General features: G+C 55.9%; 8 protein-coding genes across 8 annotated transcripts; 5 read left to right on the top strand and 3 right to left on the bottom strand.

Moving 5' to 3' along the window:
• Window positions 1–1,243: 1,243 nt before the first annotated feature.
• B0H64DRAFT_369228 (D-isomer specific 2-hydroxyacid dehydrogenase) lies at window positions 1,244–2,385 on the top strand (the record flags this gene model as incomplete). Its single annotated transcript, XM_062802011.1, has 2 exons — window positions 1,244–1,436; window positions 1,490–2,385. The coding sequence occupies 2 exons, from the start codon at window positions 1,244–1,246 to the stop codon at window positions 2,383–2,385; spliced, it is 1,089 nt and encodes a 362-aa protein (XP_062663423.1).
• Window positions 2,386–2,641: 256 nt separating this feature from the next.
• On the top strand, window positions 2,642–4,625 carry B0H64DRAFT_379413 (uncharacterized protein). Its single transcript, XM_062802665.1, has 4 exons — window positions 2,642–2,870; window positions 2,922–3,094; window positions 3,154–3,186; window positions 3,250–4,625. The coding sequence occupies exons 2-4, from the start codon at window positions 2,941–2,943 to the stop codon at window positions 4,419–4,421; spliced, it is 1,359 nt and encodes a 452-aa protein (XP_062663422.1). The 5' UTR covers window positions 2,642–2,870; window positions 2,922–2,940; the 3' UTR covers window positions 4,422–4,625.
• On the bottom strand, window positions 4,626–5,843 carry B0H64DRAFT_379412 (uncharacterized protein). Its single transcript, XM_062802664.1, has 2 exons — window positions 5,589–5,843; window positions 4,626–5,507 (listed from the first exon to the last, which is right to left on the bottom strand). The coding sequence occupies exons 1-2, from the start codon at window positions 5,624–5,626 to the stop codon at window positions 4,754–4,756; spliced, it is 792 nt and encodes a 263-aa protein (XP_062663421.1). The 5' UTR covers window positions 5,627–5,843; the 3' UTR covers window positions 4,626–4,753.
• Window positions 5,844–5,931: 88 nt separating this feature from the next.
• On the top strand, window positions 5,932–7,580 carry B0H64DRAFT_379411 (P-loop containing nucleoside triphosphate hydrolase protein). Its single transcript, XM_062802663.1, has 3 exons — window positions 5,932–6,338; window positions 6,388–6,517; window positions 6,589–7,580. Exons 1-3 carry the CDS (start codon window positions 6,184–6,186, stop codon window positions 7,324–7,326), a joined length of 1,023 nt encoding a protein of 340 aa, XP_062663420.1. The 5' UTR covers window positions 5,932–6,183; the 3' UTR covers window positions 7,327–7,580.
• Window positions 7,581–8,113: 533 nt separating this feature from the next.
• Window positions 8,114–9,419, bottom strand: B0H64DRAFT_2609 (P-loop containing nucleoside triphosphate hydrolase protein). The gene is made up of 2 exons (XM_062799990.1): window positions 9,030–9,419; window positions 8,114–8,955 (listed from the first exon to the last, which is right to left on the bottom strand). Exons 1-2 carry the CDS (start codon window positions 9,142–9,144, stop codon window positions 8,297–8,299), a joined length of 774 nt encoding a protein of 257 aa, XP_062663419.1. The 5' UTR covers window positions 9,145–9,419; the 3' UTR covers window positions 8,114–8,296.
• A 287-nt stretch (window positions 9,420–9,706) lies between these two features.
• B0H64DRAFT_437112 (uncharacterized protein) lies at window positions 9,707–10,482 on the top strand (the record flags this gene model as incomplete). Its single annotated transcript, XM_062806222.1, has 2 exons — window positions 9,707–9,830; window positions 9,899–10,482. The coding sequence occupies 2 exons, from the start codon at window positions 9,707–9,709 to the stop codon at window positions 10,480–10,482; spliced, it is 708 nt and encodes a 235-aa protein (XP_062663418.1).
• A 43-nt stretch (window positions 10,483–10,525) lies between these two features.
• B0H64DRAFT_379403 (P-loop containing nucleoside triphosphate hydrolase protein) lies at window positions 10,526–12,106 on the bottom strand. The gene is made up of 3 exons (XM_062802662.1): window positions 11,767–12,106; window positions 10,969–11,711; window positions 10,526–10,858 (listed from the first exon to the last, which is right to left on the bottom strand). The coding sequence occupies exons 1-3, from the start codon at window positions 11,903–11,905 to the stop codon at window positions 10,817–10,819; spliced, it is 924 nt and encodes a 307-aa protein (XP_062663417.1). The 5' UTR covers window positions 11,906–12,106; the 3' UTR covers window positions 10,526–10,816.
• On the top strand, window positions 12,107–13,560 carry B0H64DRAFT_379401 (P-loop containing nucleoside triphosphate hydrolase protein). The gene is made up of 2 exons (XM_062802661.1): window positions 12,107–12,669; window positions 12,736–13,560. The coding sequence occupies exons 1-2, from the start codon at window positions 12,540–12,542 to the stop codon at window positions 13,353–13,355; spliced, it is 750 nt and encodes a 249-aa protein (XP_062663416.1). The 5' UTR covers window positions 12,107–12,539; the 3' UTR covers window positions 13,356–13,560.
• The last annotated feature ends 821 nt before the right edge of the window (window positions 13,561–14,381 follow it).

Genomic DNA, 14,381 nt, shown 5'->3' with positions numbered 1-14,381 from the left:
AGTATGTTGTCACTCAAGGCGAACACACGCTTGAAAGTCTCAGACCATCGCCTTAAGTCTGTTTAAATCTTAACACGAAGACGGTGAGCGGGGGGAAGGTTACATCTCGGCGAGAAGTTGTCCCGGCGATGTGCCTTCCTGCAATAAGCAGAATCAAGACCACAGAGCCAGCTTACCCGTTTCCCCCAGACCTCCTCATGGTTCGTCAAACCATACCACTTCTCGGAGTCAAGAGTTCCGAAGCCAAGTTGCCCTGCAAGCTGCCGGAGGCAGAGCGTCTCCGTGAACGTATCATGAGCTTTCCCGAGGTATCCGTCGGAGCAGTCTCAGTAAAAGCAAATTGGTGGTTACTTAGTAGAGTTCTACAAGTGCTGGCTCCCGGTACTCGGACAATTTCCGTGACGGATGCGGGTGGGAAAGTTGGGTTACGCTCCGTGTGGAACCCGCGACCAGATCGACAACTTTATTTTGTCGAGCCCCCGCATTGCAGCAACGTCGCTGCTTTCGAGCTCTCGCCATTGTCCTCGAACTGGGGTTTTAGAATAACTCCCTATCAGCTTAGGATTGCATTAGTCCACTTACAGTGGTACTTAGTAACAGGGGGAGGAGGAGGGGGTTCAGCCCGGGAATGGTTCGAGGCGTGGGGCAGCTGGGGTGATTGTAATGCCGGTTGCTGACCACGCCGCCGTGATGTCACCGCCATCCTGCCGGCTCCCGAATCCACCTTTGCGTGCGGTCATTTCGTCTTCAAGAGGGTTCGGCGGTTGAGAAGTTACGTCTTTGGATCGGGCCGGGTTCTGGCGGGTACCGTAACCGTCGCCGAGACCCTCCCGGCTGGCGGGGTACGCTGGTGCGAATTGCCGAAACGCTCAGGTCACGGCGGTGTCGATAAACTCGGGCCCCCGTACATTGCACTACGTAAAAGCCGCAGAAGAGTAGGCGAGTCGACGGCGTTGACTGGAAGCGGAAGATTTGAATAATCCCGACACCCGCGCCAAGTACCGACTGCCTGTGAGGAATGGAGTCTGGCGAGGTTGCGCGCTGCGGGGAAGGTGCCGTGGAACACGAGTGGGGCCGGCAATGACGGGATCGTGGACCTCGCTGACGGCAAACGACATCCAGTGCATCAAGCAACCGGTCAAAAGCTACCTCATGAGGTATGCAGTCTCTCACAAAGGTGTTCACTAGAGCAACACCTTTGTATCCTTCTCGACACATCCACAACACCCGAACTTTGTCAGCCATGTCTCGCCCAGTCAAGGTCGCCGTCCTCGACGACTACCAAGGGATTTCTGAGCCCAAGTTCAAGGCCCTCGACCCATCCAAATACGATGTCTCATTCTTCAAGGACACGCTGCGCCCCTACAACCGCCCCGACACGCCTCAAGACGTGAAAGGCAACCTAGTCGCGCGCCTCGAACCCTTCACCGTAATCTGTATATCCCCCCTTTCCCAACCCTCCGGCCACCCCCAGACTAACCCCCACCAGCCACCATGCGCGAGCGCACCCCCTTCCCAAGCGAGCTCGTCTCCCGCCTACCCAACCTGCAGCTACTGCTCACAACAGGCAACCGCAATCTGGCGCTGGACCTCGACGCCCTACAGGCGCGCGGGATCCCCGTCGTGGGGACCGGCCACCGCGCGCCCCCCGGGAAGGCCGGGCCGGCCCTCGCAGACAGCACGACGGAGCACTGCGTGGCCATGGTGCTCGCCGCGGCCCGCAACCTCGCCCAGGACGACGCCGCCGTCAAGTCCGGCGCTTGGCAGACCGCGCCCGCCGTCAGCTTGCGCGGGAAGGTGTTTGGCGTGGTGGGCCTCGGCCGTCTCGGAGTGGCTGTCGCGCGCATCATGAGTGTTGGGTTCGGTATGCGTGTGGTTGCGTGGAGTGAGAATCTGACGCAGGAGCGCGCTGATGAGAGGGCTCGGGAGGCGGGGCTGCCGGTGGAGGATGCTGAGGGTCGGAAGACGTTCGCGGCGGTCGGGAAGGAGGAGTTATTCCGGACTGCGGATGTGGTCAGCATGCATCTGGTGCTGTCGGATCGCTCTCGGGGGATTGTTACGGCAGCGGACCTGGAGATGATGAAGTCGACAGCTATCTTTGTCAATACATCTAGGGGCCCGCTAGTGGTGGAGGAGGATTTGCTGGGTGTGCTAGAGAAGGGCGGCATCCGGGCAGCGGCGCTGGATGTGTTTGATCTGGAGCCACTGCCCCTAGACAGTCGGTGGAGGACAACGAAATGGGGCCAGGACGGGCGAAGCCGGGTACTGCTGACGCCACACATGGGATATGTCGAAGAGGCCACACTAAATGCGTGGTATGACCAACAAGTCGAAAGCCTCCAGCGGTGGGAGAAGGGCGAGGAGTTGGTCGAGCGTCTGTGCTAGTGGGAGCCAAGCCCATAAGTACCAAATGCTAGGTAAACAGGAAACAGCAGAAACTGGGCCGTCAAATCGAGAATCTGCGGGCAGTCCGCGATTCTGCGGGTGGCACTTGCATACAAACGGCGAGACACAAATTTATTGAACGAAAGTTTAATTAACACGCTGTGTCAAAAAAGCCGAGGTTCCCAGTGGTGAACACCGAAACCAAATTCCTTCACAGTGCCGAGCCAATTGCTGCTGCTGCTCTACAACTCCCCATCGGCATGGCTGTACCTTCCATCTTCAAATTTCATCCGGTTCCAGAACGCACAAATCCGGAACTTGGGACCGGTTTGATCATTCGCTTCTACCAAATAAATAGCCGATCTCGTTCCTGTCCAATTCCACCAGTCCCCGTCAATTCTTCTCTCCCAACTCCGCCATTCATCGTGTCAACGTACACTACCACTTTCTTCATCGTTGATTTTGATCTTTTTTCCCATATATAGGTTCGCGGCCCTATCACCTGCGTGTTTTGCAGTGACCAGCAGACTGCCCAGGCCCCCCTCTAGCGGACCGATGGCGAATTCAACACAGTCCACCATGGACCTGCCGGAAGTCAAACAGGAGCCCGGTGAGTCACGGGTGCCTCTGGCACTCCCTGAAGTAAAACGCGAACCCGACAATGCCCAGGTTTTACTGGGCTCTGGAAAGGTCAAACTGGAGCCCCAAGGTAACTTATCCTTTGGCTCCAGCGCTATTAAGTTGGTTTCGCTAACCGACGGTCAACAGAGAGCAAAGGGCGCAATGTGAATCAACCCACAGGTCGACCTGCCTCCCGTTTGTATTTTCCTATTGTGTTACCTGAGAATGTACTAAATTGTGCAGTTGAGCCAGGTGAGATCCCCTCGATCGCGACTGTCTTCCCGCGCGCCCTCTACGAAACACCCTCGGCCAATCGCCCGGACACCAGCCATCATCAGTCCACCGAGCCCAAAGGCAGTGGCGCTCCCCGCTCGTGGGCTGCTTCTGCTCATAACCAGGGAAGCCCGCTAAGGCGCGCTAAGGAACTGTTCGAGCAGGCACAGCTACGCCTGCGTAGGGAGCGCAATGCCCGTGCCGGCCCTAGCGCCCCTAACGGGGCCGCCGCTGGGCAAACATCGGCATCGAGTGGCCACAGAGGCACAGGGAATCCAGGCTTATCTGCGATTACGAATTCGCAGGCCTCCGTGAACACCAGTGCTCCCGCCCTCAACGGAACTGTTCAATCTGGCCATTATCCAAGCGTGCTAGGGCGCCTCTCGAGAGAGTGCCAGATGCGCCATTTCAACTTGGAGTGGCAACTTCAAACTTTGCAGGGCGGCAAGTTCACTTGCCACGTAAAGCTGCGCGATTTGATTGTCCGGGGCGACAAGCAATACGACTGCGAACAGCTCGCAAAGGAGGCAGTCGCCCACAAGGCCATCGCAGTTGTTCAGGCGTGGCCCATCGACCATTTCCCGTCGGCATCCTCGCGTGCTCATAGAAGAGCACCGGGGCAGATGGAGGGCCGTTGGGGTAGCCGAAACGGTCCAACCACGAAGCAAGAGGGCTCCTCCCTGATGGAAGCCCTGGGCCATGGTAGAGCCATGGCCCTGACAGCCATGGGTCCTGGAGACAGGTGGACCGAACAGCAGGCCGCCCTGCTTGATCATATGAGTAGAGTCATGGGCATTTCGGTGCCCGTGTCCTCGAGAAAGAACCCGGAGGCAACACAAGCATTCCTCGATGGCGTGGCCGTCGGCACACGTCTGGCTGGTGCCGGCATCTCCGGGTTCTCAATGCGGAACCGGTCGCGATCGCCGTCTATCTTTCGGGCCTCCTCCCCGATTCCCTCCCGGGCCTGCTCACCCCCGCCTCGCGACAATAGAAGGCTGAACTCGTCTCCGCCAAACCGCCGACCGCCTCTGTCCTCTCCCCGCCTACCCGTTCGTAGGCGGGGTAGGTTGAGCCCACCCTCGGTGCACGACCGGTGGGTGCATGACCGTTACAGAGATGACAGGCGGCCTAGCCACAACTAGAGAGGTGGTGAGATGGTCTGGGCCCCATCTTGGCCCAGCGATGGGTCCTACGAGGTCCCTTAGCTTGTCAGGCCTACGTCAGCATAGTTATCAGCGTTGTTCTGTTGGAAGAAAGCAGTGGTGTACCAGCGCTCGGGACGACGCCGTAGCAGGTCTTCACGGGTAGAACAGGCGTATTACCGAGCCTGACGGCTCAAGCTCATGTAGAGTAGCAGTCTATCATATTTGTAGGACATTCCACTGGCTGCGGCTCGCCTTCTTGAGATTGTTTCGACAATAACCAGGTCCTCCCAGCATTGTATGAAGCAACACATCCAATCCCACCCACTTGATCACAACTTGCTGGGCATTCGTGTCGCTCCATCCAACCTAATCACTACCCCGTTCAACATGACATTTTCAATTGCCTGCCGGACCAGCGAAGCAAACTCCTCGGGCTGCCCCGGCCGCGCGGGGAACTCCATGGCCTTCTTCAGCCCCACGCGCACCTTGTCCGACATGTGCGCCGTCATGTTGGACTCGAACATGCTCGGGGCAATGGTAACAACACGGATGCCGAACCGCGACAGGTCCCGCGCCATGGGCAGCGTCATGGCCGCCACGGCCCCCTTGCTCGCCGCGTACGCCACCTGGCCCATCTGCCCCTCAAACGCCGCCGCGCTCGCCACCATCACCACCACGCCGCGCTCCCCATCCACACCCTCGGGCTCCACCGCCCCCAGATGCGGAAGCACCTGCCGCACCAGGTCCAGCGTGCCCCGCAGGTTGATGCGCAGCACCAGGTCCACGTTCTCCAGCGACACCGGCCGCAGCTGCTTGTCCAGCACCAAGCCCGGGAACCCCACCCCCGCCGCGGGAATCACCCCGCCCAGCGGCTTGCCCGTCTCGGATGCCCACGCCACCGCTGCCGCCACCGCGCCGGCGATGCTGTCCGTGTCGGTCACGTCGCATGGCAGGAACTTGGCTTGGGAGCCGCCGAGTTCTTGGACTAGCGCGCTGCCGAGCTCTTCGTTCATGTCCAGGATTGCTGCGTGCCCGCCGAGCGCGCAGATGTCGCGCACGCAGGCCCGGCCGAGACCGGAGGCGCTGGTGGTGGGTGTTAGTAGGAGATTTGGGACTGACAAGCTAGAGCTCTTGGGGGTTGTTGGGGCCAAGTTGGGTGCTTACCCGCCTGATACGACGAAGGTGCGGCCTGAGATCTTCATTTTGGGGTGTGTGGTATGGAGATGGAGGCTTTGGTTTCAAAAGTAAGATTCACGGTTGAGAGGTGTGGTTGTGAAGTGCATGTTAAACGGGATGAGCCGTTCAATGGCCCGCGCCAATGCCGGTCGTTCCCCCCTGCCGATATGGGGAAATGCATGGGATGCCTCGGCTCCAAGTCAGGACCCCGGTTTCCAATGCAGGGTGCTTTTGTAAGTTACGTTCTCTTTCGGTATGATACGGGGAAATTTCCCAATCGTGTTTGAAATTTGGAAGAACCGCGCCGCATTGTTGGTTGGCTGCGCTGCCTGTGACTGACCCCACATGTCACTGCAGGCATGACCCGGCAGCATCCACTCAGATAACGTTCACTCGAGCAACATCGCGACAAGCAGCAATCAGGAGACAAGGTACACGACGCGCTGGGAAGACCCGAGAACGATAGACGCAAGATTGGGAAGGCATTTAAAGTTGACACACAACACCAACCGACAACCGGTAATCGACTGCGCGCGCGCAACAATATCTCGACCAATATTCCACAAACTCTCGTCGATCACGCATGAGCAGCTTCGAGTTGCCGGGCATGACGCGCCCGCGGGGGTCGTCGGGCGCCAGTGAGGACAGCAGCAATGGGACGGTGCGCGAGCAAGAATTGGGGAGCATGTACGACTATCTAGCAAAAATAATATTAATAGGGCCGAGCGGGGCGGGCAAGTGAGTGGCCATAGTCCCGGAACTCCCGGCGTCCGCTAACAGAACCTAGATCCTGTCTGCTACATCGGTTCGTCAAGGATGAGTGGCTCGTCGAGTCCTCCGCAACACTAAGCGTCGAGTTCGCAAGCAAGATCATCAAGGTTGGCACGGGGGCGCGGAGGAAGAGGATAAAGCTGCAGGTACGCTCAACATCCCTCCCCGCCCGTACATATCAGACCCTCTAGACATATAACTAACACAGCTCTCCCAGCTCTGGGACACGGCAGGGACAGAACGCTTCCGGGCGACAACACACGGATTCTACCGCAACGCGGCGGGCGCGATTCTAGTCTACGACGTGACGTCACGCTCGTCATTCCACAGCCTACAACCATTCCTCAACGACGCGCGGGCGATAGCGTCGCGGGAGCTGCCGGTACTGCTGGTCGGGACCAAACTGGACGTGTCGGGCGACCCGCTGATCGACATGGGGGTACCGCCACCGACGCCCGGGGGGAGCATCAGCTCGGCGACGGCGTCGTCGTACGCCAGCACGCCCGCCCTGTCGTCGTCGTACTCGTCCACCTCCACCGTCCACCCGGGCCTGGGCGGCCAGCTGCGCGCCACCGTCGCCCCCGACGGCCGCGCCGTCTCCGCCGTCGAGGCTAGCCGCTGGGCTAGCACCATGCACATCCCCGTCACCATGGAGGTCAGCGCCCGCAGCGGCGACGGCGTCGACGAGGTGTTTGGCCGCCTGGCGAGGATGATCCTGACCAAGATTGAGTTGGGCGAGATCGACCCCGATGACCCAGAGAGTGGGATCCAGTATGGAGATGCTGGTGCGATATGGAATGCTGGGACTAGCGACGGGGGGAGTGTCAAGAGCACGATGACGGCGGATGACGTGGGCCGGAGGAGGAGGAAGGGGAGAGGGGCCGGGCAAGGGCTGAGGGAGTGGGAAGAGGTGTTCACATTGACCGCAAGGAGGCGTAATCGGGGGTGTTGCTGATGCACCGGAGAGTTGATGATACCATATTCTTTTACCTAATACCGGCCGAGCCGGCCCCGGCTGGCTGGGCTGCTGAGCGTAACGGAGGAGGCTCGGTTACTTCGTAGTCGGCATGTGGGTTCGGCGGGGAACTGGTTTTCTATTGCATGGAGTTGGACGGAGATAGACGGTGTCTTCAGATACCCGAATAATGAGCCCTTCTTCTTTACGCGCTGCTGACGCGGCAGGGTGATGAAGCTGCGTGGTGGGCGGGTGTAGGTATCGACATGACAACGGTGTCACAACTGGTTACCCGAGCTCCAGTCCTATTTATTCCTGTGGTACGTTGGGTCAGAGTGTATCATGCGGGTTTTATAATGGCGAATTCATCCGCGGCTTTCCCCATCGATCCCGCGGCGGAGTCCAGCCAGGAAAGGCAACCAGCACGGTGTCAGGGACAGCCGATGCCACATACATCAATCAAAAATCCCAACCTTGGAATGCCTCTCTTTTCTACAAATGACCACAGGTACCACGATAGCGGCATCGTATATTGTTACGAAATATCGCCATGCACGCTGGACAACGGGCAAGACTTTGAATCACTCCACCTGGGTCCACCATAATCCATTCCCAGATCAACTTCGACAATTCTGGAAAGCCTAGGACGCTGTTTGCCATCCGCGCTTGGTAGTAGTTGAGGACATTCATCAACCGTTGATTGAACGGCTACGCGATAACCTCGAACTAAACCCTCTCGTCCTCATCTAGCATCATCTTGAGGGATCTAGCGTCAATGACGACTTTCTCGATCCACTTATAGGAGGATGGTGCGTCGGTGCCTTTCTAGACACCCGTATTGTCTCTGCGCGCTAGGGGAAGCTGTAGCAGGAGAGTGGCACTCACCAGTAATTCGCGCAACTTCCGCAACTCCTTCTCGCTACCTATCCTCAATTTTCTGCACGACCTCCTTTCTATTTTCCTCCCACTCCTATGATTGCAGGTTGGTGTCGCTGACCTGCGCTTGAGGGTTGCTGGAGTCTAATTCCCTGAGATTGTCGTTGAGCACCTGGAGCTTGTCCTTGATATGTCGCTTCACTTCCCTCCCGACCCTGGTCTTGGAGACGTTTCCCTTGACGTCGATCAGCTCCTGCCGCAACTGCAGCTGAACCCCGCCGCCCTCAACCTCGGACTTCTGGATAATTTGCCGTATAATGCCGTGTGCCGAATCTTTGTTGTTGTTGTGACGAAGGATGGTGGCGCCCTTGGCGTTCATCTCGCTCCATACTTCTCCCTCTTCCAATCGACCATCTATCCCGTGGGTGAACCTGTCGTCGTCGTTTCTGAGATCGTCCCACATGGTCGTGCCGATTATCACCCTCTTGTAGGCATTCTCGCCTAGGATCGTCTGGAGGAGACGTGTTCGTTCCCGCTCGGTGCCGCCGATTCGGTTGGCTGTAATGGGGTGGAAAAGAATGAGGCCGTCGAGCAAGAGGCGGCGTTCTCCGGAATTGTATAGCCAAAGCCATTTCGCGATGATTTGGAAAATCTCGACGTCGGACCTCTCGTCATCATCGAATCCCGGGGTGTCAACCAAGACAATAGAGTGCCCATCCACCTCGAATCTGACCACCTGAGGCTCTTGGGTGCCTGTTATGCTTGTTAGCCTGTTCATGCTCAAACGTCTCCGTTGGCGCCGGAGACGGGGGGCTGGACTGTCCCACAGGATCTGAGTGTGCGTCCAATTTTCAAATCTGATTGGCCAGACGCGATCGACGCAAATGTTGTTTTCCCGGACCCGGTCACACCGATCAGCCCAATCAAAACCTCTCGCCCCATCTCCCTGAACCAATGGCACAATGCAAAGAGAGGAGATTCCAACGAAACCGACGAGAAAGCCGAGCTACGGGATTTTGTTGATATGGGCCGGCGCACTGAAGGGCTCGAATCGAGTTCGCGTTGCCTAGGTACATGTAGGTTGGATTGCGTTTTGCCCTGATTTCGACAATTTGAATTTGCGCCCGAGTCCACCTGGCCCTCACCGGTGCCGGTTAGTGTTGGGCATCCGTCAGTTTTACTGGGCTCCAATTGGGGTCACACCCACCAACGTCGAGCCGACACGTTGGGAAGCTTGGGGGTGCGTTAGGTTCGGGATGGGCCGGTATTGTCGAATTAACGTGGCATCATAATATTTCACAGATTGAAGCCGTCCCCTCGCGTTTTATCCACGCGCCGACTCCTTAATGGCTCATCACCCATCATCAACACAAGCCCAGTTTTATCTGTCGCGTCACGCGTGGTGTCCGTGCTTTCGTATCTTTCCATCCGTCTTGGGGACTGGAGGTGACGGGTCTCAACAACATCGATCCTTATCCCCCAAGAGTCGACGATGCCCGTGAATATGGCGTCTCCAGAGGTGACCCTCCTCCTCATCGGGCCCACCGGATCAGGGAAGTCCGCTTTCGTTAAGGAAGTAGCCGGCCTCGGCGGCAACGATATCCAAGTCGGGCATGGGCCAAACCCCTGTACGTCCCCTCCAACGTATTACTCTTATCAACAGTTTGACTCAGTCAGGACTGACCAAGAATCCAAGGTACCTCACGTTGCAAGGTCTACAGGGTCCCGTTATACGGGACCACATTCGCTCTCATAGACACTCCCGGCTTGGAAGACGTGGCAGGCGCGAGTCGAAACCTCGGGGTTCTCCAGGAGATCGTAAACCAGCTTAAAGGCCTCGGAAACGATGCCAAGGTTACCGGCGCTATATACTTCCACAAAATCACCGACAAGCGTTTTACGGGGACAAGCAAGTTCAACTTCGACATCTTCAAAGCAATATGCGGCGAGGCATTTTACCCGCGCATGGCCTGCGTCACCACTATGTGGAATCACATCCGAGCCGAGAAAATGATGCAATACGAGAATTTCGGCGAAGAGCTGAGGGAGAATTCTCTGAAATTCAACGGGAACAGTGTGGCCGTCTTTGACCTCCGAGGAGGCGACCCAGACGTGTATTTTGAAGTCCTCCGCCACTTTGCCCGCTTTGGCCGCGGTAGTCACCGCCCGCTTCAGCTAGAACAGGAGGCACGCGATCCGAAGCGAAAGGGGGTTAAGAAAACGATGGCGGGCAGAGAGGTAATGAAGAAGGTGAACACCGGGTTTTGTGTAATTCTATAAACGTCTTAGAACTAAGTGAACAATAAAACATTTAAGCTACTTCCCGACCCAATCGCAAATGGGTCCGGGTGCGTGCTAGTCTGCGTTAAACAACTTGAGTGATTGATCATGGATTGCTTTCCGGATCCCAGAGCGACACAACCTTGCAAATGCCATGGGTTGCTGTTACTGCCACGGTAAAGACCTGGGCACAACAGGCTCAAGTGCAGAGCACTCGCTGGGTTATTATCACGGTATTGGTGGGTACCAACCAACTCAATTGACTTCTGGCCCCTCCTACCCTCCCAGTCCTTAAATAACAGACGGGATAGCATGTAACAACCGACGAAGCTACCTATCTACCAAACAACGAGGAAAGAAAACTTTTGAATCGGAACTTTGAAACGAAGAATTAGCAACTCTAGGTCTCGTATTGATCTCCGAAGGGTTATACCCATGGCAGACTATAAGTTCTCAAGTGACTATTAGGAAAGGTTCACGACTTACAGACAAGGAGTTTAACTTTTTCAGCCGGAATTCCAGCATGTCGAGCTTCTCATCCAGCAGCCTCTCGTCCTCGCGCCACTCCTTCCACTCCCTCCGAATGGTAGCATCTGAACACCGTTTTCCAGGCCGTTGGGGGCGAGTTTGCTGGTGTTCCTTGATATCTTTCCTGGTTTTCTTGATACTTTTCAAGATCTCACTCTTCACCTCCTTGCCGGCTGACGTAGTGACGACGCGCGGGTTGATCTCCAACTCGGTTTGGAGCAAAGGCTCGAGCTTTCCAAGCCTATCTGATGTCTTGATGATCTTCCGGATGATCTTGTGCGTTGACTCTTGGTTGTTTTGATGTCGCACAATCTGGGTGCCCTTGCCAACTAGCTCGGCCCACACACCCCCTGCAGCTTTCCGGCCATCGAGCCGGCTTTGCATAGCGTCTTCCGACTTCATGTCGTCCCACATGGTGGTCGCGATGATGATCCTCTCGTAGGCCTTCTCGCCTAGAATTTTCTGGAGGAGGCGAGTACGTCTCCTCTCGGTCCCGCCGACCCGGTTCATAGTAATGGGGTGGAGCATGATCAGGCCGTCGAGGCGGTACTTTTTGAGATATCCCTTATCGGCCAACCACTTGACGATGTCTTGAAGAATCTCCACGTCAGACCGAGTGTCGTCATCGAACCCGGGAGTGTCTATCAGAACAACTGTGCGGCCGTCTAGAGCAAAACGGACGATCTGGGGATCTTGTGTGCCTGTAGACCATTGTTGAATTAGTTAACCGCGGCTGGTGACAATGGGTTCCCTCACATGGATTCACGCCATGCCCGACCTGCAACTTGGTTGGGTCGCCAACCGCGACGTTTGCAAATGTCGTCTTGCCGGCGCCGGTCAAGCCCATCAAAGCTATCAGGGCATCGGATTTGCTTATAGCGTCTGCCTGCGTCATCTTTCTCGATTAATCCGACCGAATCCAGTGATTGATATGAAGAGTTACTGGAAACTTTGGGTAGGTAGTCAATAGGCAATGGTTTGTGGGAGGTCTGGTTCAAAAGAAAGGGAACAAGAGGCTCTCCATTGTCCCTCTTTTCTGTCTCCCTGCTCGGGCCTGGGGTCTCCAAGAATCAACGCGCGCCAGGGTTGGTTAGCAGGCCGCATTGGGCCAGTCGCCAGGAGGCTCCGGTCGGGCAGCGCCGTCGCACCGCCCAACATCGAATCACACATGAACCCGCCGCCCAACATTGAACTGATACGTCAAGATTAAACAGAGGCACGAGCCACGTGAACCGACGAGTCAAAGGTTAAGTTAATGCGCTGGCCACGACAAGACCTATCAAAGTGCACACCCGTACCCAACCTCACCTCGCATCCCTGCCTTGGTAACTGATCACGCCAAAGTTAGATACTACATATTCCTGGACTTATGCGTCGATCCGTCTGCAATTTCATCATGATCTCGACCACCAACAACGAATAACTTGGCGAGCATCCGCACGTTCAGCTCCCTCGAGTATCAAATCTCTTTCCTAACCCCGTGGGCTTTCCTAACAACTCTCATCTACACGTCAAGTCGCTAGAATCCGATGGATGTTCCCTCCATGGTGTACCAGGGTGTAGTCATTTTACTTATTGGCCTTCATGGGACCGGAAAGTCGACTTTCGCGGCAGCCGCAGCGGGGGCGGATATTGAGGTTGGGGATGGTCTTGATCCCTGTAAGTTTCTTATATGACCGTGCCAACTCGGTAGGTACGTAACTACTCGCTAATTAAACCTGGAAGGTACGAGCAAATGCGAGAGATACATTGTCGAGCAAACATCCGATGCTCCCCAGTTCACCATCATTGACACTCCCGGCTTTGCGGATAAGAACACGACCGAGGAGAACATGGATGTCCTTCGGCTGATTGCTGAAGAACTCCGCAACATGGGACAGGAAAGGGTCAGCGGCATCATTTTTTTCCACAGCATCGAAGGCGCCCGTCTGACGGGGGTCGACCATGCCAACCTCCGGATTCTTAAGTCGATGTGCGGCGAAAAGTTCCAACGCCATGTGGCCTTCGTCACAACCAGATGGGATTGCATGAACGACAGTGAGGACGAGAAGCTCGTGACCCGAAACAACAATATTGAGGTAGAGTTCAAGAAACTATTGCCAAAAGGTCCCGAAATCTTCAAGTTTCTCAACGATGGAGAGAGCCATCGACCTGTACTTGAGCACTTTGCGCAGTTGGCCAGAACCGGCACTGTGGCACCTCCGCTTCAGTTTGCGGAGGAACTCGAACGGTATTACAATAAGTGGATGTCGAAGAGAGCGGCGGTGGAGAAGACGAAGGCAGGGAAGGAGATAAGAGCCACATCGAGAAAGGTGGGCGGTTGGAATTACTGCACGATTCTATAAATTGGTACTCATGATAGTAATAACGCCTATTTTAGGAACGTCATCGGATTTTCAAGTTGCTCAAATTTAGAGTCTAGCCCTCCCACCTCTGATAGACTGAAGCAATACTTCAGACCAGGTTTGGCCGACGCCCAGGCCATAAACTTTGGCTGGGATCATGGATTGAAATGTCGCTCCCGCAGCGCTCCTAACAATCGAATCAATCCAACCACACCCTAAATGTGATGGGATTGAATGGGTGAATTGTGATCTGAATCACATGGTTTCCGGTGAACTCTTAACATGAATACAACCATGCCCCTAACAACAACCCAGCTACCAAGGAGTCAAACACTTCGATTCCGCAGCCAATTCTTCAGGTAATGGACCTTTGATATCGTACATATGGAGTGGCTCGGCATCTCCACAGCCGGGCAGTTTCGCAAGGCTGAATGTCCTCTCGCACAGGTACCATTAATTACCGCCACCCCACCACCACCTAGCCGCGTTTTCCTTCACTCCAACGACAGTAGGGGAAAAAGCCCACAGCTTTAAACACGTTGATAAACGATGATATGATATTTGCAGTCCGAAAGTTTTGCTGTAGACCCATTTCACACTCTTACGCCCGTTGTACCCGGTTAGATCGACTTGTCCATTTTCTCGAACTAGCAACCTTAGGTAGGTACCTAGGTACCACCTAACCCAACCTATCAACGTAGACATGTTTTTCAGAAGTGTAATCATGACTAGAGACTGCGGCATGAATCACAGCGTCTGTGCCGGCATTGCTGCTGGGTCCTTCTACACCGGTACCACCGTGGGCTGGGACTCGTGTGCGCAAACAGCCCGGTAGTTGCCCAGCCTACCCCTACGACGCGTGAGCCAACATCACCGTGGAGATGTACCCTTGCTACAGGCCCTGGGCCAAATACGCTCATCATTCACGGCTCCGCTAACACTTGACGGTTATCTACCGGCGGAATGTCAACGAGACGGGCGAAGACGAAACCGGCCCGTTGTGCATATATTATTATAGATGCGGTT

The sequence above is a fragment of the Chaetomium fimeti genome (assembly GCF_033439085.1).
Source record: "Chaetomium fimeti strain CBS 168.71 chromosome Unknown B0H64scaffold_1, whole genome shotgun sequence".
Taxonomy (NCBI): domain Eukaryota; kingdom Fungi; phylum Ascomycota; class Sordariomycetes; order Sordariales; family Chaetomiaceae; genus Chaetomium; species Chaetomium fimeti.
This window is presented reverse-complemented; position numbering and strand designations above follow the sequence as displayed.

Bases quoted from the DNA above. Each gene is read 5' to 3' on its own strand.
- B0H64DRAFT_379413 (XM_062802665.1), top strand. From the start codon at position 2,941: ATGGCGAATTCAACACAGTCCACCATGGACCTGCCGGAAGTCAAACAG. The intron at 3,095-3,153 runs GTAACTTATCCT...GACGGTCAACAG, and splicing joins GGTCAAACTGGAGCCCCAAG to AGAGCAAAGGGCGCAATGTG. The intron at 3,187-3,249 runs GTCGACCTGCCT...TAAATTGTGCAG, and splicing joins CAATGTGAATCAACCCACAG to TTGAGCCAGGTGAGATCCCC.
- B0H64DRAFT_379401 (XM_062802661.1), top strand. From the start codon at position 12,540: ATGGATGTTCCCTCCATGGTGTACCAGGGTGTAGTCATTTTACTTATT. The intron at 12,670-12,735 runs GTAAGTTTCTTA...TAAACCTGGAAG, and splicing joins TGGGGATGGTCTTGATCCCT to GTACGAGCAAATGCGAGAGA.
- B0H64DRAFT_379411 (XM_062802663.1), top strand. From the start codon at position 6,184: ATGAGCAGCTTCGAGTTGCCGGGCATGACGCGCCCGCGGGGGTCGTCG. The intron at 6,339-6,387 runs GTGAGTGGCCAT...AACAGAACCTAG, and splicing joins GGGCCGAGCGGGGCGGGCAA to ATCCTGTCTGCTACATCGGT. The intron at 6,518-6,588 runs GTACGCTCAACA...CAGCTCTCCCAG, and splicing joins GGAAGAGGATAAAGCTGCAG to CTCTGGGACACGGCAGGGAC.
- B0H64DRAFT_379412 (XM_062802664.1), bottom strand. From the start codon at position 5,626: ATGAAGATCTCAGGCCGCACCTTCGTCGTATCAGGCGG. The intron at 5,508-5,588 runs GTAAGCACCCAA...ACCCACCACCAG, and splicing joins ACCTTCGTCGTATCAGGCGG to CGCCTCCGGTCTCGGCCGGG.
- B0H64DRAFT_2609 (XM_062799990.1), bottom strand. From the start codon at position 9,144: ATGGGGCGAGAGGTTTTGATTGGGCTGATCGGTGTGACCGGGTCCGGG. The intron at 8,956-9,029 runs GTGGGACAGTCC...CAAGCATAACAG, and splicing joins TGGACGCACACTCAGATCCT to GCACCCAAGAGCCTCAGGTG.
- B0H64DRAFT_379403 (XM_062802662.1), bottom strand. From the start codon at position 11,905: ATGACGCAGGCAGACGCTATAAGCAAATCCGATGCCCTGATAGCTTTG. The intron at 11,712-11,766 runs GTGAGGGAACCC...AATGGTCTACAG, and splicing joins CGGGCATGGCGTGAATCCAT to GCACACAAGATCCCCAGATC. The intron at 10,859-10,968 runs GTAAGTCGTGAA...TTCGTTTCAAAG, and splicing joins AAAAGTTAAACTCCTTGTCT to TTCCGATTCAAAAGTTTTCT.